The 24,032-nt window shown below is 33.0% G+C and overlaps 1 protein-coding gene across 1 annotated transcript in view; it reads right to left on the bottom strand.

Annotated features, from left to right (window-relative positions):
- Positions 1-1,135: 1,135 nt before the first annotated feature.
- LOC141345505 (xaa-Pro dipeptidase-like) overlaps positions 1,136-24,032 on the bottom strand; it is a 217,837-nt gene continuing 194,940 nt past the window's right edge. The window contains exons 3-8 of the mRNA XM_073850366.1: positions 11,478-11,546; positions 10,889-10,966; positions 8,763-8,911; positions 6,205-6,389; positions 3,942-4,133; positions 1,136-1,621 (exon numbers count right to left, since the gene is read on the bottom strand). Coding sequence (XP_073706467.1) covers positions 1,478-1,621; positions 3,942-4,133; positions 6,205-6,389; positions 8,763-8,911; positions 10,889-10,966; positions 11,478-11,546 — 817 coding nt within the window. The 3' untranslated portion in view covers positions 1,136-1,477. The remainder of the gene's footprint in view (positions 1,622-3,941; positions 4,134-6,204; positions 6,390-8,762; positions 8,912-10,888; positions 10,967-11,477; positions 11,547-24,032) is intronic.

Raw genomic sequence — 24,032 nt, 5'->3', positions numbered from 1 at the left:
ACTCTAAACATGGACCGTGTAACATGCTGCAGTCAATGTCCACGCCATTCTTGTTTTGTGAAGAAGTTTATAAAATAAATCACTGCATAATGCTGTCTGTTGTTAGTGTGTTTTAGGTCATTGTCTTCTACGTGTGTTGGATGACAAGCTTTGAGTTGATTGGAGACTGTATATTAAGTGTTTTGGTAGTTTTAGTGCCTTTTGAATGTAACATTTACTAAAAGATGGTAAGAAGAATGGTGTGAAGAGATTTGAAAGTCATCTAAGTACTAAACTAGCTATGCAAACCAGCACAGAAACAATGATATGAGATCCACACCCTCATGAGGATTGAGCAAACTCCCTGCATCCAGGCCATTTACAGGAAAGCTCATTTAAGGTAAGTTAAGTGACTCAACAGTCATCTTAGCACTATAACACCCTCAAACTATTGTTTTATTTGTATGCATTATGCAAACAAGTGCAGCAAGTCTCTGTTGGAATGGCGAAAGTTGAGAATCTACAAAACGGTTTGGCAGAAACCAGGGGCGTTGCTAGACCTAAAGCTCTACTGGGGCACAGGCCCCCCATTACTCATATCACTTTTCTTTCTTAAAGACTCCTAAATAGATATATTACCCTTTTTTTGTTACAAATTATGTAGGAACAGTAATAGATGAATTTATGACAAGAGTGCACCAATAGTCTAGCAGGGTGTCATATTACAAAATGTATTACGGTCTTTTAGAATCAAAACTATATAATCTCGACAAAATACATATCGTTGGAAAGGTCTAAGTCTCAAGATTCCATATTTTGTGATAGATGTAATATTGAGAGAGAAATTGATAGATTTGTGACAGAAATGCATAAAAAATATTTCAAATTTGGAACAAAACTTATGTAGATATATGGCTTTAATTTTATAGCAATTTTGCATTTTTAACTATTTTTTTTTATATTTATTTATATATATATAAATACATTGTCTTTACAGTAAATTTAAACTTCTATAACTTTTTAATACTTTAATTTTATTAAACTAATTGTCTTCTTTAAAAAGAGACCAACCTTAGGTCTGTATTCAGAAGTGTTCATTACAAGTTAAACAACATACTTTTCTGAATAAATAAATAACGTTACACGTGATTCTAAATGATGCTAGAAAAATCAGACCTTTATTAAAAATATGCATTGCTTTGCCTTACAAACTTGCACAAAGTATACAGAAGATAACACAAATGAATACAGTTCTTTTAATTCAGGCTAAACAAAGTTCAGAGCTGCTATTATTAGGAATATCAAAGCACAAAATGTTGCATGGCTGCTACATGAAAGCAGAAATGATCCTGTAATTTATTTGTAATACTGATTTATCTCGGGGTAATAATATGAACCGCAGCTGACATTTGACTGATTTCCCTTTATAGAGTAAAATACCACAGATACTCTGTTGAAGAGACGGAGTGATGTCTTCATCATCATCATCATCCTCTCTTCAGAATTTCTGGCTGCTGATGGGACTGAAGGGTTTGGATGTTTCATCCGCCATGAAGGCCTCGATTTCCTCCACAGTTCGAGGAACGCAGGTCAGCAGCTCCACACCGTCAGCCGTCACAGCGATATCATCCTCAATACGCACCTGAGAGAAACACACACATATATAAATATTTATATAAATAATGTCTAAACTTTTAGAAATGCATATTTATAATATCTGAAACAATCAAGCTTTAGTGCAATTGATTACAAAGTAATATTATGAAGATAAAACACACACACACACACACACACACACACACACATATATATATACATAGGTACATTTATTCAACCAGCAAGTTTTTCTTTGACAGAAAATGACACAGACGTGTCCAAAAAGATAATAAGATGATGTACAAGAGGCTTCATTGTGGGAAAAAAATATTTCTCGGCTTTTATTTACATTTGAACAAAAAGTGTCATGTCCAAAATTATTCATACCTTTCTCACTAATCAATAGAAAAGCCTTTATTGGCTATTATAATTGCTGACCAGCTTTTTGCATGTCTCCACTGGTATTTTTGCCAATTCATCTTTAACAATGAACTCTTTCAGGTTGGAGGGTCTCCTTGCCATCACCCTGACCTTTAGCTCCTCCACAGATTCTCAATTGGATTTAAGTCAGGACTCTTTTTGTCTGCTAACCATTTCTTCACCACTTTTGCTGTGTGTTTTGGGTCGCTGTCGTGCTGAAATGTCCACTGGTGCCCAAGGCCAAGTTTCTCTGCAGACTGCCTGATGTTGTTGTTGAGAATTTTGATGTATTGCTCCTTTTTCATGGAGCCATTTACTGTGATTAGGTTCCCTGGTCCACCGGCTGAAAAACACCGCAAAAACATTAGGTTCCAGCACCATGTTTGACAGTGGGGATGGTGTTCTTAGGCTTGAAGGCTTCTCCTTTTTTACGCCAAATGAAGGCTACATCATTGTGGCCAAACAATTCAATTTTTGTTTCACCATAAAACAGAAGACCAGAAGTCTTCTTCTTTGTCCAGATGAGCATTTGCAAAGGCCAAGCGGGCTTTTGTGTGCCTTATCTGGAGAAGTGTTGTCCTCCTTGGTCTGCGTCCGTGGAACCCAGTGGTGTTCAGTGTCTGTTGGACTGTCTGTCTTGAGATGTTCCTCCAGCAGAGCCCAGATTCATCAGGATGGCCTTGGTGCTGATCATTAGATTCTTTTTTACCTCTCTCACTATCCTCCTGGCCAGCACAGGTGTCACTTTTGGCTTCTGACCACGTCCTCTGAGATTGTATTTTTTAATAATACTTTGAACTGTAGCCATTGGAACTTCAAAACATATAGATATGGTCTTATAGCCCTTTCCTGACTTGTGAGCAGCCACAATGCACAGCCGCAGGTCCTCAGCAAGCTCCTTTGTCTTAGCCATGACTGTCACAAACCAACAGCAGAGAGCTTCTGTTTTTCAGCTGTTGAGTTGATTAAAACAGCTGTTCCCATTGAATCAGGGTCATTAGGATGCTTTAGAACAGCTTGGACTATTTGGAATGGTATAGAACTTTGTATTTTCCCATCGACTGTGACAGTTTGCAAAGGGTATGAATAATTTTGGACATGCCACTTTTTGTTCAAATGTAAATAAAAGCTGAGAAATATATTTATTTCACAATGATGCCTCTTGTACATCGTCTTATTATCTTTAGGGAGAAGCCTGTGTCATTTCCAGTCAAAAAAAACTTAACTTTAAGTCAGAATTTGCCAGGGGTATGATTAATTTCGGGCTTGACTGTATATACACTGCCGCTCAAAAGTTTGGGATCAGTAAGATTTTTAACGTTTTTTAAAGAGGTTTCTTATGCTCATCAAAGGCTGCATTTATTTGATCAAAAATACTGAAAAAATGGTAATACTGCAAAATGCTATTACAATTTAAAATAATAGTTTTTATTTGAATACCCTTTAAAATATAATTTATTCCGGTGATGCAAAGCTGAATTTTCATCAGCTGTTACTCCAGTCTTAAGTGTCATATGATCCTTCATTTTTTTGCAGTGTAGAATGATTTCTGAAGGATCATGTGACACTGGAGATGAAAAATTCAGCTTTGCATCACAGGAATAAATTCTATATTAAAGTACATTCAAATCAAAACCATTATTTTATATTGTAGTAACATTTTGCAATAACAGTGTTTTTTCTGCATTTTTGATCAAATAAATGCAGCCTTGATGAACGTAAGAGATTATGTATAGTGTATTATATTTGTATATAGTTGTATATTATGGATAAATTATAGCATATAATATACAAATCATTAGCAAAATCACCAGTAGAAATTATATGGTGGTAAACACAATAAGGACTAGTCATGGACTGATGTGTATCTGTAAAATAATTTCCATCAAGTGTATCTATTAGAATATATAATTGGTTAGTTTATAATATTTGTGATGTGTTCTGACCCCGCCGAAGCCGCGGAAGCGTGTCAGGACGTCATTGTTGATGAAGCCACACTGTTCCTGTGAGTTAAGAGCTTTATCCAGCAGGTGGTTGATGAAATAGATTCCTGGCTCCACCGTGAGGACCATGCGCTCCTGCACCACACGGCCCATCCGCAGACTCTTCAGACCCGGCTCGTCGATGCGCTCGATGCCCTGAAACACACCAGACGCTTTAACCGCTGCTGCAGGTGATCAGAAGGACCAGGAGTACATTGGTTTCAATCAGACAAAATGAACAAAATGCTTCTTTACAGCAGAGACACCCACAGGCCAAACTGATTTTTGTTCTATTCCATTTGCATGTGAGACAATTTAAATGTACTTTAGTTTAAGTCAATTTATTAAACAATACAATTAATTAAAACAATAATTGAAATATATATATATATTAAAAAAATATCATTATTTAAAAATAAAAAAAGCATAGTTTATAGTTTGTTTTAAACAAACATTTAATTTGTTTTTGTGAAGGCAATAAACACAAATTCAAAGCAACTTTTTAGAAATTCATACTGTTCATATTTATAATATGTGACCCTAGAGCACAAAACCAGTCTCAAGTAGCATGGGTATATTTGTAGCAATAGACAAAAATACATTGTATGGGTCAAAATGTAAATTTCTACCATAAACATATCAAAACTTAATTTTTGATTAGTAATATGCATTGCTAAGAACATCTTTTGGACAACTTTAAAGGCGGGTTTTTCTGTTTTTTTTTTTTTTTCTTGATGTTTTTTCTTAAAAGATGTTTAAATATTTGTATTTCGGCCCAATATTGTCATATCCTAAAAAAACATACATCAATGGAAAGCGCATTCATTCGGCTTTCAGATGGTGTATAAATCTTAATTTTGAAAACAAATTGACACTTATGACTGGTTTTGTGGTCCAGGGTCACATATCTTTATACCTTATAGTCAGAGGTGCAAATAAGTTTTAATAAATAAGTTCTAAAGCAAAATAAGTTCCCATAAGAGTACCTGGAGATTTGGTTTGGTCCTCACACTGCACATATTTTTGACCCATTAAATAAAACTAAAAAAATAAATTAATAATAGTGACAATAATATAATTGGACTTTATTTCGGATTTAAATAAAATAATAAAGAAAATAATAAAGTGTGGGGTCCCACTTTACATTAGGTGGCCTTAACTACTATGTACTTACATATAAATTAATCATTTGGTACAATGTACTTATTGTGTACATGTTTTTACATTGTACCTATCTTTTTAAAAACCTTATATGTAATTACATTTGTAATTAATTTCTGTAATTACCACTGTTGACCCATCCCTTACATCCCTAAACCTTAACCTAACCACCAAACCTGTCCCTAACCTTACCCGTATCCCACTTTAATAGAAGCAACAGTATTTTGCAATGCAATATGACCACATTAAGTACATTGTACTTATTTTTTTGATGCAAGTGCATAATAGTTAAGGCCACCTAACATAAAGTGTGACCAAGTGTGGTGATACTATTATATTTTAAAATAAAAAGGAGTATAAAATAAAAATACTAATATTTTATAGGAAAAAAATAAAATGATAATATTTACTTTTTGATGAGTTTCATCATTTTCAAACCTAAATCAGAAAGCTTTTATTTTGGCAAGATCCACTGATGTATAGTTTGTTAAGATAGGACAATCTTTATTCTGAGGGTGCAAAAAAATCTAAACACTGAGAAAATCGCCTTTAAAGTTGTCCAAATGAAGTTCTTAGCAATGCATATTACTAATCAAAAATTTACATAAATACCATATTTTCATGAAACACTTAATATCCTAATGATTTTTGGCATAAAAGAAAAATCTATAATTTTGACCCATACAATGTTTTTTTGGCTATTGCTACAAATATACTTGTCCTACTTAAGACTGGTTTTGTGCTCCAGGGACACATATATACTGCTATAAAAGGCATGTGGGAAAAATCAAATACACTTATCTGAAATGAGTACGTCATTTTGTAGTGATACTGAGGATTATGTAATCTGTATGGTTTTTAGCATGTTGGTATTTATTACATGGTTTGTCAGCTACCATGGCATTTTCATGTTAAGATAAAGGTTAAAATGCAGATAAATATAAAAAGAGGAAATAAGAATAGTCAAAATAGTTTTTAAAAGTGCGTTTTAAGATTTATCTTCAATAAAATGCTAACATTATACATGGACTTTAGAGAAAAATCTTTTGTTGTGATTGGCTCTGACCTCTGGATATCCTCCCACATCGTGGACGTCGATGCCCAGCAGGTGACCCAAACCGTGCGGCATGAACACGGAGCCCAGATGAACCTTCAGCATCTCCTCCACGTTCCCACGCAGGATCCCGATCTTCAGCAGCTCCTCCAGGTGAACCCGGTCCGCCAGACGATGCATGTCTGTCCACTTCACACCTGAGCATCAGAGAAGGACCAGAGGATTCAGTTCTTAATCAAAGACAGTTTCTGTTCGCTCTTTTAGGAAGTACATTCTCTAACTTAAATTTAACCAACATTAGCATTCAAAGATTGGAAATTAAGTAAGTTAAACACCTAAAAGACACTGTTAAGTTTATCTTTTATAGCTTTTTATCTATTTGGCCAATAGATTTAAATCACAATACATATTTTTAAAATGATATTTTTTTTTCTCCTTCACTAAGCCACTTACACACACCAAACTTTACATTTTTATTCCGGTCTATATCCTGAAGGTTTATACAGAGGCTTTTGTTTACAGGGTCGGGGAAAGTTACTTTTCAAAGTTATGCATTACAATATTGAGTTACTTCCTAAAAAAGTAACTAATTATGTTACTTAGTTATTTTTTATGGAAAGTAATGCGTTACGTTATTTTTACGTTTTACTTTTTAAATCTGGTCAGGGCTTGCTTGCTTGTTTTTAATATAAAAAGTTGTATTTTTGTCAAACGTAAAAGCCTTTTCACAGCAAAAGCCTCAGGCTTAGAGAAAAGTAAATTGACGTCTGTACAGTAGACCGCAGAAGAAAAACTCTTCAGCAATAAAAAAAGGAAAACAAATGTTAGATTATCTTGAGTAATTTTTGCTTATTAGTATGGATGAATTGGATCATCGAAGGTCGGCAGCAAAGACATCGGTTAATAAAATGGGATTAAACACATAAAGGATATTTGTATTATTGAACATTTAATTATTGCAGCTTTGTTTTGAATTTCACTGTTTTTATTCATTTTGACGAACAATGTATCTGTTTTTTTAGTAAGTGATTTGAGTAAAGTAAACTAAAGTAACATCTTACTCACAATTTCTCTCAACATGGAGACAGATGAGCTTTTAATCAATAAATGGGGGAAAGTAACTGGTGTTACTCATTTGAAAAACTAACTCAGATCTTGACAATTAAAAATGAAAGCATTACTTTATTAGTTACATGGAAAAAGTAATATTATCACGTAACTTGCGTTACTTGTAATGCGTTACCCCCAACACTGTTTGTTCATATATACAACGTTTTATTACATTTTTTCCACCCAAAATTGTGAAAATATATTGTTTGTCTGTTCTAGAAACTAGAAAGAGAGATCATATATCACCGATTCTTGCTTCTTTATACTGGCTGCCAGTTGAATATTGCATCAAATTTAAGATGTTGCTGTTTGTTTATAAGGGTCTCCTTAGAGATCTCCTTCTCCATTGAAATTGCACTAGAACATTACGGATATTGGAAGCTTCAAATCTCATCTTTCAATTTTTTATTTAAATAATTCTCAGAATATTTTATGCTGTCGATATATGTTTTGTGAAGTTATGCTTTTAGTGTACAACACTTTGGTCAGCAGTTGCTGTTTTAAATGTGCTTTAGAAATAAAACTGCCTTGCCTTATTCAAAGTGTTTTCTGAATTATGGAGTACCAAAAATGAGATACCTAACATCCCCTCTGTAAAAACGTTTGACTTTAATATGTCAAAGAATTAAGCAAGAATTTTGACACCGACTTCATCCAGTGTTTAGATTTTTGTACTAGAATTGTATGCAAATTAGCGCATATTTGAATAAATAATGGCTCATTTGCAGATTGAAACCTAACATTTTAGAAAACTTGTAATAGAATTTTTTTTTGCAATTATCAATGTAATCAATCAACTGGGGAAAGCGATAACTATTATTGAATTTTTTTTTACCTATTCACCTGCAGTGTCTTACCTTAATTAATTTTATTCACTAAGGACACATTAAATTGATCATAAATGACAGTAAAGACATTTATAATGTTAGAACAGATTCCTATTTCATATAAATAGCTTTTTTTAACTTTCTATTCATCTGTGAATCCTGAAAAACAAAATGTAACAGTTTTCAAAATTGTTTCTTAAGAAGCAAATCAACATATTAGAATGATTTCTGAAGGATCTTGTGACACTGAAGACTGGAGTAATGTTGAAAATTCAGCTTTAATCACAGGAATATTCTGCCCGCAGCCCTCCAAAGGCAAAGCGCAGTAACTACGTATTTGGTCAAAATTGAGTTAAGGCTTAAAATGGACTTTGTGACAATTGTTTTGTCTTGTGGCAAAGTCTTCTGGTTCAATTTTGTCCCGTTTCAAAGAAACGTTCAGAGAAACGAGAGTGTCAACATGTTTGACTAGCTGTTGTAAAAACTTTAAAGGCATTTTTCTCAGTTACAGTGTTCACGTAGTTACTGCACTTTGCCTTTGGAGGGCAGTATTGTGATCCGCATTATGTTTTCTGTCTCTCAGGATTTTGAAAGCAGTGTTGTCTCTTGGCTGTGATTCTGCTGGGTTTGTACCTGGTTTGATGGCGGCCATCACGGCTCTGGAGGACTTCAGCACGGCTTCATAAATGGCTTTCTGGTCGGCGGTGAACTTGCCGTTGGCTGGGAAAGAGCAGGTGATGTCGGAGGAGTAGCAGTAATACTCACCGCCCAGATCAAACAGACTGACAGGAAAACAATCAGAAAAATAAAGAGTTTTAAAAAGAAACTTTAGTTTAGCACCAGCCAGAGTTTCTACAGTTTGGAAACAATGGAATATGCCAGCTCAATATTGTTCTATTATTATTATTACTTATTTATTTAACATTTCCACAATGTACAAAGCTTCTGGGCTTTGCACAGGTCACAATAGCCAAAAATACATTGTATGGGTCGAAATTACCGATTTTTCTTTTATGCCAAAAATCATTAGGATATTAAGATCATGTTCCATCAAGATATTTAGTAAATTTTCTACCATAAATATATTAAAACCTAATTTTTGATTAGTAGTATGCATTGCTAATTAATTAATTTAGACAACTTTAAAAGTGATTTTTCTCAATATTTAGATTTTTTTGCACCCTTAGATTCTAGATTTTCAAATAGTTGCATCTCGGCCAAATATTGTCCTATTCTGGAAAGCTTATGTATTAATTTAATTGTTATTATTATTTATTAATTATTTAAATATTATTATTATGTTGAAAACAGCAGAGTAGTTTGTTTCAGGTTCCTTTGATAAATAGAAAGTGGAAATAGAGAACAGCATTTATTTGAAACAGAAATCTTTTGTAACATTATAAATGTCTTTATCGTCACTTTTGATGAATTTCAAGCATCCTTGCTAAATAAAAGTATTAATTTCTATCATTTATTTCCCAGGAAAAAAAGCAAAAGAAAATTCTTTTGAAAAACATTAAAAATCTTACTGTTCAAAAGTACGTTATTTTTCTCATAAAAAAAAAAAAAACTAAACTATACAGGAAACCCTGTTGTTAAGATCAATACTAACAATTGATTTATATACAAGTTTATATTTGACTATTTTTAGAAGAACATTATATCTACATATTTTTATTAATTATTTTGAAATAGTTGCATTTCAGCCAAATAATGTCCTATCCTAACAAACCATATAGCAATGGCAGGCTTATTTATTCAGCTTCTATAAATCTCAATTTGTTAGCCCTTATGACTGGTTTTGTGGTCCTGGGTCACATTTAACATACAATGTTATATAAAAAGAATAAAAAACACTACACAATTCTTACAATTCAGCCTTTTTGATCTCACAAGTTGCACTTCTCTTCTCAAAATTGAAATATAGACAATTGCAACTGCGAAATAGCTCGCAATTTTGAGTTTGTATCTCATAATTCTGACTTTTTTTCTAAGGATCGTGAAAAAAAATCTAATTGTGAGACATAAACGCAGAATTGTGAGATAAAAAGTCACAATTACCTTTTTATTTTTTTATTCCATAGATATTAATAGATATTAATGCAAGCAATGACTAAATGTTGCATAGAATACAATAAGAAAAAAATGTATGGCACTAGAAAGAAAAAAATAGCACTTTGTCTTTTTAATAACTCGTAGTTTATTTATTAAATATTCCTTATTCATTATATATATATATATATATATATATATATATATATATATATATATATATATATATATATATGCAGAACTTCTGCTAGAAATTAATATTTAATAACTAAGTGATGCTAGGTATCACTTTTTATTTATAGACTTTTTGCTGCAAATACAAAGTACAAAATCTCTTTCAGAGATGTGTTTTGGTCTGAAAAATGTAAATTAAGGCAGATTATGCCAGATGTAAATATAAAATGAAAAGCTCTTTGACTGTAATAAATCATTTGCTACTTTAATTAATTCAGCCATCATGATTTTCACATCATTTCTCAAATATGTGCTTGCAAAAAGTGAAAAATGTGTTTCTATTTTCTGTCCACCAGGGGTCAGTGTGTGACTGTTTATAAAGAGATGATGCAGTCTGAACGACTAAAGAGAGACATGTTCAACACTGCACTCACTGACTGAAAGACCAGCATCAATCAACAAGAAATATGATACAGAAAAAAAAAACTGACTAAAATAATAAAATAAAAGAGAAAAGAGGCAGACGAACTCACCACATGTCTCCATCCTGGATGGTTTTGTCATTGGGAGCCCCGGCGTGTCCGTAATGCAGGATGGACGAGTTATTCCCACTGATGGGAAATGACATGTTAATATGCAACCCCAAAAACACAAAATATCATCTAACGAACATCAACTTGAATATCCTGAAATGTTCAGAATGTCACTTTGTTCCTTCAAGTATTAAATTAAAAACAACTGTGAGACAAAACCTGAAATTTATGTTTGAATATGCATGAAAAAGATTTAAGATACGCAGTGGAAAAATACTTTTCAAACTATTCAAACATTTTTAGGTGAACTATGCATTTAAGATCAAATTCAAAAAATATCTGAAATGTATTTATTCATCCAGATGCTTTGATTTAACGTCTTTTGCTCAGGGGACAGAATGATATCGGACACTCACACACAGACTGCAGTAATGATTTGCTCTGGTGTGTTATTGCACTGTAAGGTCTTGTGCTGTTTGTGTAAGAACATCAGCAATTACAGCAACTGTCTCTGAGTGCTGCTGACCGAAGCAATTCTGTTTTGCATGAGGCTAATTTGTGAGTTTTCTAATCATTTGTGTGTGTTTACCTTCCACAGATGCAGGTGTATGAGGTGTGACGCATCCCTCCGCGAGCATAACAGTAATGCTGGAACAGACTGAAACACACACAGTTCACATGAGCATCAGTCAATTTAAGTCACACTTCAGTCAGAATCAACACAGAGAAAATAAGAAATTGAATCTTGCATTAAGAAAATTATGCACATTTAATTGAAATATTATTTTCATGACATTTACCCCAATTCTTATTTTTTCAATAAGTACATTTCAAAGAAACACACAATGACTGAAGTCCAAATATCAGCCCAAAGCATCGCAGCTTTCATTTTTCCAGTGACCTGCACTAAAATTGCAAAATGCTAAATGAAAAGCCCGAAAGAGCCTGTCAGTCGATATAGATTGAAAAAAGTGGCAGCCTCAGAAAACCTTGAGTGATAACTTCATAACACCAGATCAACAAAACACAGATACACACCGATATACAGCAGAGAGACCAGAGATAAAACCCACAGATGCACATTAAAGGACAAACCAGAGACACACAGAACAGAAAATCAGAGACTTCATCAGCAACTACACAAAAACACATCAACAACAACTCAAACACCCTAGCAACACACTAACAACAACTCAAACACCCTAGCAACACACTAACAACCACTCAAACACCCTAGCAACACACTAACAACCAAACAACCCACTTTAGAGTACATCATTAGTTTTAACTGGTGACGCGGTACGCATTGACAGTTGGGTGATTTTCCGCGTCCACTTCCTGTGAAGTGAGGTACCGATGTTCCCTTATTCCCTATGCCGTTCGTAGTGCCCTTCGAACTGGACATGTTTGCTCCCTTCGGTTTGGAATCTCACTTAAGATGGCGAAATACGCTGTGAAGTTCTCTTCGCAGTCCACTTACGGTTGAATGGAACGCACCTAACCACACAAATACCCCAGCAACACACTAACAACCACTCAAAGACCCTAGCAACACACCCATCCAGACACATTAGCAACACACAAACAACCACCTAGCAACACACTAACAGCCACTCAGACATGCTGGCAGCACACCAACAACCACTAAAACACCCTAGGTGCACACAACACTAGCAGCACACAACACTAACAACTTACTAGTCATCACTAACTTAGTCATCCTAGCAACACACTAACAACCTTACAAACATCCTGGCAACACACTAACAACCACTCAAAAACTCTAGCAACACACTAACAACCACTCAGACACCCTAGCAACACACTAACAACCTTACAAACATCCTGGCAACACACTAACAACTAGGGCTGCAACGATTAATCGAACGATGTTGTGAGGCGCGTTTAGTCAATGAAGCCGGTACTTTGATTAGTAGTAAATCCCCATCACGTGCGTTCAGCTGGAGCGGCAGTTAATACACACAGCCTTAAATCACTGACAAGCCACGCCAAATCGCGCTGAAAATTGAATTCGATTTTGAGCGCGATTTGGCGTGGCTTGTCAGTGATTTACGCTGGGGTGTTTGAATTGCCGCTCCAGCTGAACGCACGTGATGGGGATTTACTACTAATCAAAGTACCGGCTTCATTGACTAAACGCGCCTCACAACATCGTTCGATTAATCGTGCAGCCCTACTAACAACCACTAAAAAACTCTAGCAACACACTAACAACCACTCAAAAACTCTAGCAACACACTAACAACCACTTAGTTATCCTAGCAACACACAAACAACCACTCAAAAACTCTAGCAACACACTAACAACCACTCAGACACCCTAGCAACACACTAACAACCTTACAAACATCCTGGCAACACACTAACAACCACTCAAAAACTCTAGCACCACACTAACAACCACTCAGACATCCTAGCAACACACTAACAACCACTTAGACATTCTAACAACACATTAACAACTACTCAAACATCCTAGCAACACACCAACAAACACTCAGACACCCTAGCAACACAATAACAACCACTCAAACACCCTAGCAACACACCAACAACCACTCAGACACCCTAGCAACACAATAACAACCACTTAGACATCCTAGCAACACACTAACAGCCACTCAGACATGCTGGCAGCACACCAACAACCACTAAAACACCCTAGGTGCACACAACACTAGCAGCACACAACACTAACAACTTACTAGTCATCACTAACTTAGTCATCCTAGCAACACACTAACAACCTTACAAAAATCCTGGCAACACACTAACAACCACTCAAAAACTCTAGCAACACACTAACAACCACTTAGTTATCCTAGCAACACACTAACAACCTTACAAACATCCTGGCAACACACTAACAACCACTCAAAAACTCTAGCACCACACTAACAACCACTCAGACACCCTAGCAACACACTAACAACCTTACAAACATCCTGGCAACACACTAACAACCACTCAAAAACTCTTGCACCACACTAACAACCACTCAGACATCCTAGCAACACACTAACAACCACTTAGACATTCTAACAACACATTAACAACTACTCAAACATCCTAGCAACACACCAACAAACACTCAGACAGCCTAGCAACACAATAACAACCACTCAAACACCCTAGCAACACACCAACAACCACTCAGACACCCTAGCAACACAATAACAACCACTTAGACATCCTAGCGACACACTGACAACCTTTCAAACACCCTGGTATAACACTAACAACTACTCAAACACCCTAGCAACACACTGCCAACCACTTAAACACCCTAACAACTCAAATGCCTTAGCAACACACTAACAACCACTCAAACACCCTAGAAACACACTAACAACCACACAAACATCCTAGTTACACACTAACAACCACTGAGATACCCTAGCAACCAGACAGCAACCACTGACACCATAGCAACCATAGAGCAACACACCAACAACCACTCAGACACCAAGCAACCACATAGCAACACACTGGCAATCACTCAAACACCCTAGCAACACACTAACAACCACTCAAACACTCTAGCAACCAAATAGCAACACACTAAGAACCACTCAGACACCCAAGCAACCACATAACAACACACCAACGACTCAAACACCCTAGTAACCACACATTAACAATAATCGAGAAACAATAATAATCACGAACAACACCTCAGCATCATGGAGGCAAATTCTTTTTTATAAAATGTAAAATCTACTCTGATCAAAATAAGACAAGATCAAATAAAAATATGAGAGAGAGAGAGAGAGAGAGAGATGACAGAAGCATCAAACATCCTTCACCCATTCTGAGAAAAGAGGATGTCAAATGTGTTTCTGAAATTGGTGCAGTCCATTTGTCTGTTTGTGGGTATATATATAATATATATACATATGTGTGTGTGTGTGTGTGTGTGTGTGTGTGTGTGTGTGTGTGTGTGTGTGTGTGTGTGTGTGTGTGTGTGTGTGTGTGTGTGTGTGTTTATGTGTGTGGTCCGTGGCCGCTTTAATTAAAGCATCACACGCTGCCATCAGGATGTCAGTGAGAAGGACTGATGCTGCCGCCACATGAAACAAACCATCATGACACATCAGACTATCAGAGGATGGGCTCTGAATCACAGCGGCGCTCTCGTCCTCTAATGGAGCGACTCTTGACTCGCCTCTGTTTGGAGTTTTTTCCTGTGATCAGCACACATATGCTTTCAAAGTAACCAGCCAAAGAAAAAACACAGCCGATTGTGAAGTTAGTGCTCTGAGTGATTCACTCACGTGACAGAAATGTTTTAACATAAAGCACAATGCAGTTCAAAGAAAGAGATTTTAACTTTGGACTGATTTCTAGCCAGGAAACAGTTAATACTGGAACAAATAAATGACAAAACACTAAATCAAAAGGATCTAAATAAAAAGAGCCTGATTCAACACTCTCAAAGGGTTAAACAGCATTTCACACACTACTGCAGTTCTGACAGGGTGTTAGAATATTTCCATATTTACAAGGATAATAACACTGATAGGACAAATATAATAACCCCTGCCTGACTTAAACAGTCTTTTAGCATTAAAATGTGAAATTAAATGTTCTCGGCATGACTTTAGTTAACTCTAATTTCCCTCAGATGCTAAAACTAAGAAGCATGTTAATATTCCTGCATTTGCACAAAGCTCATTAATATTCATGATTTGGTGTTACATTCTAACGTTACATTGTATCACACAGGATGCTTTATCACTAAGAGTTACAATGTTACCAAACCAACTTTTTCAACTTTCACAAGTGTGAAATGCTGCATAACCATTAAAGGAAAAATGGCTTTAATCCCCCAACAATGACAGAAATGATTAACCAACAGCGTGAATATTGTGCATGAAACCATTTCCTGTTGTTCTCTTGAGAAAGAGCAAACAATAATTTGATGGAGCTGTAATTACACCAAACAGAAGTCACTCAGACGCAGAATGAAGGTTTACAACAGTCGTCGGATTTGTGAAAGGTCACGTGATTATTAATTTCCAATTATTCTTTCTGACAGTCATAAAAATCACGCTTGGTTTCTTCCCCATTATGAGGAAATGAAGTCAGCGATCAGAAAAACACTTCCTTCAGGGTTTGATCTCTCTCTCTTTCAGTGTTTATTATATGATTCAGTTACGTTAGATTAAATCACACACTAAAGAGAGACTCGATATTGAAAGCACTTTTCATTGAGAACTAATTGTAACCTGCATCCAGGAAAGAGCTCCATGAACATTTCTGCTATTCAAACTCTTTTCAAAATGACAGAATATGTCCACATTCAAAGTTTGGATTATGTATGAAACAGATATTTTTATTAAGCAAGGATGCACTAACATTTATTAGGTTACAAAAGATTTCTGTTTCAAATAAATGCTGTTCTTTTGAAATTTCTATTCATCTGTGAATAATAATAAAATGTATCACTGTTTCCACAAAAATGTAAAGCATGTAAAGTTTTCATCATTGACAATAATCAGAAATGTTTCTTGAGCAGCAAATCAGTATATTAGAGTGATTTCTGAAAGATCAGGTGACACTGAAGACTGGAGTAATGATGCTTACAATTTAGCTTTGATCACAGGAAATAATTCAGGGTTAAAATATATTCACATAGAAAACAGCTATTTAAAATTATAATATTATTTCATATTTTAACTGTATTTTTGATGAAAAATACAGCATTTTAGTGAGCAGAAGAGAGTAAAACACACTAACAACCACTCAAACACCCTAGCAACAAACTAACAACCACTCAAACACCCTAACAACACACTAACAATCACTCAAACACCCTAACAACACACTAACAATCACTCAAACACCCTAGCAACAAACTAACAACCACTCAAACACCCTAACAACACACTAACAATCACTCAAACACCCAAACAAAACACTTACAACCACTTAAACACCCTAACAACACACTAACAATCATTCAAACACCCAAACAACACACTAACAATCACTCAAACATCCTAGCAACAAACTAACAACCACTCAAACACCTTAACAACACACTAACAACCACTTAAACACCCTAGCAACACACTAACAACCACTCAAACACCCTAACAACACACTAACAACCACTTAAACACCCTAGCAACACACTAACAACCACTCAAACACCCTAACAACACACTAACAATCACTCAAACACCCAAACAACACACTAAGAATCACTCAAACACCCTAGAAACACACTAACAACCACTTAAACACCCTAACAACACACTTACAACCACATAAACACCCTAACAACACACTAACAATCACTCAAACACCCTAGAAACACACTAATAACCACTTAAACATCCTAACAACACACTTACAACCACTTAAACACCCTAACACACTAACAACCACTTAAACAACCTAACAACACACTAACAATCACTCAAAAACCCAAACACACTAACAATCACTCAAACATCCTAGCATCAAACTAACAACCACTCAAACACACTAACAACACACTAACAACCACTTAAACACCCTAGAAACACACTAACAACCACTTAAACACCCTATCAACACACCATTACAACCACTTAAACACCCTAACACACTAACAATACCTCAAACATCCTAGCAACAAACTAACAACCACTCAAATACCCTATAAACACATTAACAACCACTTAAACACCCTAACAACACACTTACAACCACTTAAACACCCTAACACACTAACAACCACTTAAACACCCTAACAACACACTAACAATCACTCAAACACCCAAACACACTAACAATCACTCAAACATCCTAGCAACAAACTAACAACCACTCAAACACCCTAACAACACACTAACAACCACTTAAACACCCTAACAACACACTTAAAACCACTTAAACACCCTAACACACTAACAACCACTTAAACACCCTAACAACACACTAACAATCACTCAAACACCCAAACACACTAATAATCACTCAAACATCCTAGCAACAAACTAACAATCACTCAAACACCCTAGAAACACACTAACAACCACTTAAACACCCTATCAACACCCTAACAATCACTCAAACACCCTAGCATATACATAGCAACACTAACAACCACTTAATCATCCCAGCAACACACTAAGAACTCAAACACGTTAGCAACCTCGTAGCAACCACTCAAAACCCTAGCAACCACATAGCAACACACTAACAACCACTTAAACACCCTAACAACACACTAACAACCACTCAAACACCCTAGCAACTACATAACAACACACTAACAACCACTTATTCATCCTAGCAACACACTAACAACTCAAACGAACAAGCAACACACTAACAACAACTAAAACACCCTAGCAACTACATAGCAACCACTCAAACACCCTAGCAACCACATAGCAACACACTAACAAACACTCAAACATCATAACACACTAGCAACCACTCAAACACTCTAGCAACCACATAGCAACACACTAACAACTACTTAAACACCCTAGCAACACACTAATGTCATGTTAGAATTGAAGAGGGTCCTGTCAAAACTGTTGCTGTAAAATCAGAAGCACATAATCCCCTAGAATATCATTATATGCTTAAACATTAAGATTTTTTACTAAATTAGTCAAACCTGTTCATGCAATATAGTGCATCTAAACACAACTCTGACAAACACCTCAAAAACCTTTTAAGTAATCGTCAAATGCAATCTGTTAATCTGGGCGCTGAAGAACTACATTTAAAAAATAAAACAAAGAACTAAAATAAAATAAAAAATAATAAATAACCAGCAACCAAGTAGAAAACACTACTAGAGTATGAGCCATTGCACGGCTTTCTCGCAAGGCTGCATTTACGCTATGAAGTGCTGCAATATCTTACACAGCACTTCATGTTTTAGCAGCGGCTCAGAATAGCTTGCACACACCCAGAGGAGAGAGAAAGCCCCGCTCGAGTCTGAGTGGGTTGATTTTGCCTGAAAAAGGAGACGCTTTTTCTTTGAAACACTTCCATTCCTCCGGCATCCCAGACTCCTCCTCTGCACAGGGATCTCCCTCAGCGCTCGCATCGCTACGGCTCGCCAAACGCCGCACTGATCTCCGTCCAACACGCCGGCTCGCCGCAGGGCTCCGGGACACTTCCTGCTTTCTTACAATGAAAGTCTTACGAAAGACAGTCGAGAAACGCAACGCTGGAACAAGACTCACAAGAGGGAGAACCTCAAGTGCTCTCTGACATTTATGCACACGCTGGTTTTAACATTGTCTGCATAGGGAGCGTCGTAACAAGATACTCTGCATTCAAGTGCATGGTACACAACAGAAGTGTGCAAAAATGTCCTTTTCTGAATTTAATTTGTCTATTTTTTAGGGTTTGTGTCAACTAAAATATACACTGAATAAAATATTTTAAGTTAATTTTAAGTTATATTCATGAATATCTGGTGACAGTTAACAAATCTACTTTTTTAAAGTATAATTACAGTAAATTATATATTGTAAAATAATAATAAATAATAATAATAATAATTAAACTTTACATATTTATGATTTAATTATTTTTAGTGTTTTTATTTAAAATATAACATTTTTAAAAACATTTTTATGATTGAAGTAAATTCACTTTCTAATTGTTTTATTTTAAATTCTTAAATTTTATTCCAATTTACATTTTTACAATTTAATTAATCTTAATCTTTAATATTTTGATTGTTGTATTTTGATTGTTTTTATTTTAAAACTAGTTACTTTAACTTTATATATTTATGATTTAATTAGTTTCTAGTGTTTAATTTTTTATTGTTTTTATTATACAGTTTTATTATACAATTAAATTTTTCATTTAATTAGCAATTAGTGTTTTATTTTGAGTTTTTGTCATTTTAAAATAACTGTACATACTGATTCATTTTTACTCATTTTTCTATTATTTTTATTTAAAATTATTATTTAAATTCACTTTATTATTTTTATTTTTATAGTTTACATTTTCAGTGATTGCTTTTTAAATTAGTTACTTTAACTTTATATTTTTATTATTTCATTCAGTTTTATTATACAGTTTTTACATTATTTACATTAATTTTTTTCTTTTTATTTAATTAATAGTGTTTTATTTTGATATATTTTATATATTTATTACTTAATTAATTTCTAGTGGTTTTATTTTTTTATTATTTACACTGATTTATATTTATTTTTCATTTCCTTTTTATTTAATTGGTAGTGTTTTATTTAGATTTTCTTTTTAATTTTAAAATTCATTACTTTGTACATATTTATGATTGATTTTTAATTTTTCTATTATTTTATTTTGAATTATTTAAATTCACATTTTTACAATTTAATAAATTTGAATTATTTCTTATTATTTTACATTTTCAGTGAGTGTTTTATTTTGATTGTATTAATTTTAAAATAAGCTACTTTAACTTAATATATTTACGATTTTATTAATTTCTAGTGTTTTGTTTTCATTATAAAGTTTTTTTAAACAATTTATATTTATTTTAAATTCATTGTCATTTCTTTTTAAATTAATTGCTACTGTTTTATTTTGATATTTTTCATTTTAAAATGAGTTACTTTGTACATATTTACAATTACTTGTTACTATTTAAGCATTTTTTATTATTTTATTCTGAATTATTATTTAAATTCACATTTTCATGATTTAATAAATTTTTACTTCTTATTATTTTGCATTTTCAGTGAGTTTTGATTGTATTTATTTTAAAATTACTTACTTTAACGTAATATATTTATGATTTTATTTAGTTTCTAGTGTTTTATTTTTGTTTTTTATTATATAATTTTTTTAATTATTTACACTTATTTCAATTTCATTTTTTCATTTCTTTTTTAATTAATAGTGTTTTATTTTAATTGTTTTTATTTTTAAATTAAATTTAATTAACTTTCAATTTACATTTTTATAATTTAATTAATTAGTATTTCTTATTTTTATTTTGATTGTTTTATATAATTTTTTCAATTATTTACATTCATTTCAATTATTTAGTTTTTATTGAATTAATAGTGTTTTATTTTGTTTTTATTTGAAAATTAGTTATTTCAACTGCACTTATTTATAAATAATTTTACAAATTGTTTAGCATTTTTTATTTTAATTATTTAATTTCACATTTTTATGATTTAACTTTTAGTAAGTATTTCTTATTATTTTTATATTTAAACTATTTCACATTTTCAGTAGGTGTTTTTTTTAGTGTTATTTAAAAAAAAAAAAATACTTTAACTTTACATATTTATGATTTAATGAATTATTAGCTTTTCATCAACTCACGAACCCCAGTTTGGCAAACCCTGCTTTGCAGCAATGAGGATGAACCACGAAAACAAGCAGCCTGAGGACGATATCCCATCATGCCGTGGTGTTTTGGGGCTGTGGTGCACCTGGAAGAACATCTCGGATGTGCATTACACAGTCTGACCATCTGCACTTCCTCTTAAATGAACAATCACGCAGAAGCTTTCAGATGCTGTACTGAGCGCTTCAACATCGGGACAGTTTCTGATTTTACTCCCGTTCTGTTGTTCGGTTTCACCCAAGTTCATCTGTTCAAAGAGAGCTGCTCCAGAAACACACAACAGAAGTAAATCTCACTCACAGGTGTGATGATGCATAATTCATTCTGTCTGCACATGTGTAATGACCCACAAATGAATACGGCATCCTCGCATCACAATGCCCTGTTTTAAACTCAACTGGTGCATTTACACAAATGTTTGTGCACATTTATTCAAAATCATGTGCTTCCAAACCTGTATGATTTTCTTCACTGGAGACATTTTTAATGATGATGAAAGCAAGCTCCAAAAAACATCCACTTCATGCAATTTTGCTCTATATTGTCTTTATTCCTAAAGTATTTTCTTTAAGTCCAACAGAGATTTTAAATAAATATTTCACATATTAATAACACACTTGCATTTTTACAGTTCTTTAAAATGTTAAACAAATGTTAAACAGCTAAACAAATGACTTATCACTTACTTATTTCACATTTTAATGATTTTAATATTTTTCATAAAGTGTTTCATTTGATTTTTATTTTAAAACAGTCAGTTTTACATTTTTACAATTTTAATATTATTATGAAGTGTGTCATTTTTAATGTTTTAATTTAACATTCCAAATGTACAATTTCACATTTCAATTATTTTTAGTATTTATTTTACTTTGACATTTTTAAGATTTTAATGTTTTTTATGAAGTGTGTCTTGTTGAATGTTTTATTTCAATTTTATTTATTTTTTAACTTATTTTAAATAAAAAAGATAAAAAATTGAAGTGTGTTCATTTTGTTTATTGTTAATAATTTATAATTTATTTATTTTTATTTTTAATGGTTTATAATTTATTTTAGTTTAATATTTTATGTTTTTTATTATGCATTATATATTTTTTTACAAGTTTTTTATACTGTTTTACAAGTAAAAGTACTTTACATTTTTATAATTAAATAATTTTTTGGTACATGTTTTATTTTGATTATTTTTATTTTAAAATAATTTATTTTAGTTTGAACTTTGTATGTTTTTTTAATGTTTATGAACTCATTTATTAATTAAAATAAAATAACGCATTTACAAATGTATGTTTCATATATTTTTTAGTGTTTTATTTGTATTATTTTACTTTATTTTATGTTTAAATTTTTAAGTATTATTTTCAAATTTTGCAAGTGTTTTATTTTGATTATTTTTATTTTATTTATTTTATTTTTGAATGTTTTATTTTAAAATAACTTATTTATTAATCAAAATAAAATAACTACAATTTTAAGATTATACATTTTTAGTGTTTTATTTGTATTATCTTTATTTTACATTTACATTTTTATGATTTTTAAGAAGTGTGTGTTTTTAATGTTTTATTTTAATTTATTTTTATTTTTCAAATAACTTATTTTAGTTTTATATTTTTATGATTTTACATTTTTTATTAAGAATATTATATTTTGAATGTTTTTATTTGAGATTCACTTAATTTTACATTTTTATGATTTAAAACATTTCTGGTAAGTGTTTTATTTATATTATTTTATTTTAAAAATATTTTTTAATTAAAACAAAATAACAAATTTACAATTTTATGTTTGACTTATTTTGTAGTGTTTTATTTGTATTATTTTTACTTTATTTTATGTTTACATTTTTATGATTTTAATATTTTTAAGAAGTGTTAATTTTACAAATTGTTTAGCATTTTTTATTTTAATTTTAAATTATTTAAATTCACATTTTTATGATTTAACTTTTAGTAAGTATTTCTTATTATTTTTATATTTAAACATTTTCAGTAGGTATTTTATTTTGAGTGTTATTTAAAAAAAAAAAATACCTTAACTTTACATATTTATGATTTAATGAATTATTAGCTTTTCATCAACTCACGAACCCCAGTTTGGCAAACCCTGCTTTACAGCAATGAGGATGAACCACCATAACAAGCAACCTGAGGACGATATCCCATCATGCCGTGGTGTTTTGGGGCTGTGGCGCACCTGGAAGAACATCTCGGATGTGCATTACACAGTCTGACCATCTGCACTTCCTCTTAAATGAACAATCACGCAGAAGCTTTCAGATGCTGTACTGAGCGCTTCAACATCGGGACGGTTTCTGATTTAACTCCCGTTCTGTTGTTCGGTTTCACCCAAGTTCATCTGTTCAAAGAGAGCTGCTCCAGAAACACACAACAGAAGTAAATCTCACTCACAGGTGTGATGATGCATAATTCATTCTGTCTGCACATGTGTAATGACCCACAAATGAATACGGCATCCTCGCATCACAATGCCCTGTTTTAAACTCAACTGGTGCATTTACACAAATGTTTGTGCACACTTATTATAAATTCATGTGCTTCCAAACCTGTATGATTTTCTTCACTGGAGACATTTTTAATGATGATGAAAGCAAGCTCCAAAAACATCCACTTCATGCAATTTTGCTCTATATTGTCTTTATTCCTAAAGTATTTTCTTTAAGTCCAACAGAGATTTTAAATAAATATTTCACATATTAATAACACACTTGCATTTTTACAGTTCTTTAAAATGTTAAACAAATGTTAAACAGCTAAACAAATGACTTATCACTTACTTATT

This window comes from Garra rufa, chromosome 11, assembly GCF_049309525.1.
Source record: "Garra rufa chromosome 11, GarRuf1.0, whole genome shotgun sequence".
Taxonomy (NCBI): Eukaryota; Metazoa; Chordata; class Actinopteri; order Cypriniformes; family Cyprinidae; genus Garra; species Garra rufa.
The sequence above is the reverse complement of the archived record's forward strand: the minus strand, read 5'-3'. Positions and strand labels throughout refer to the sequence as shown.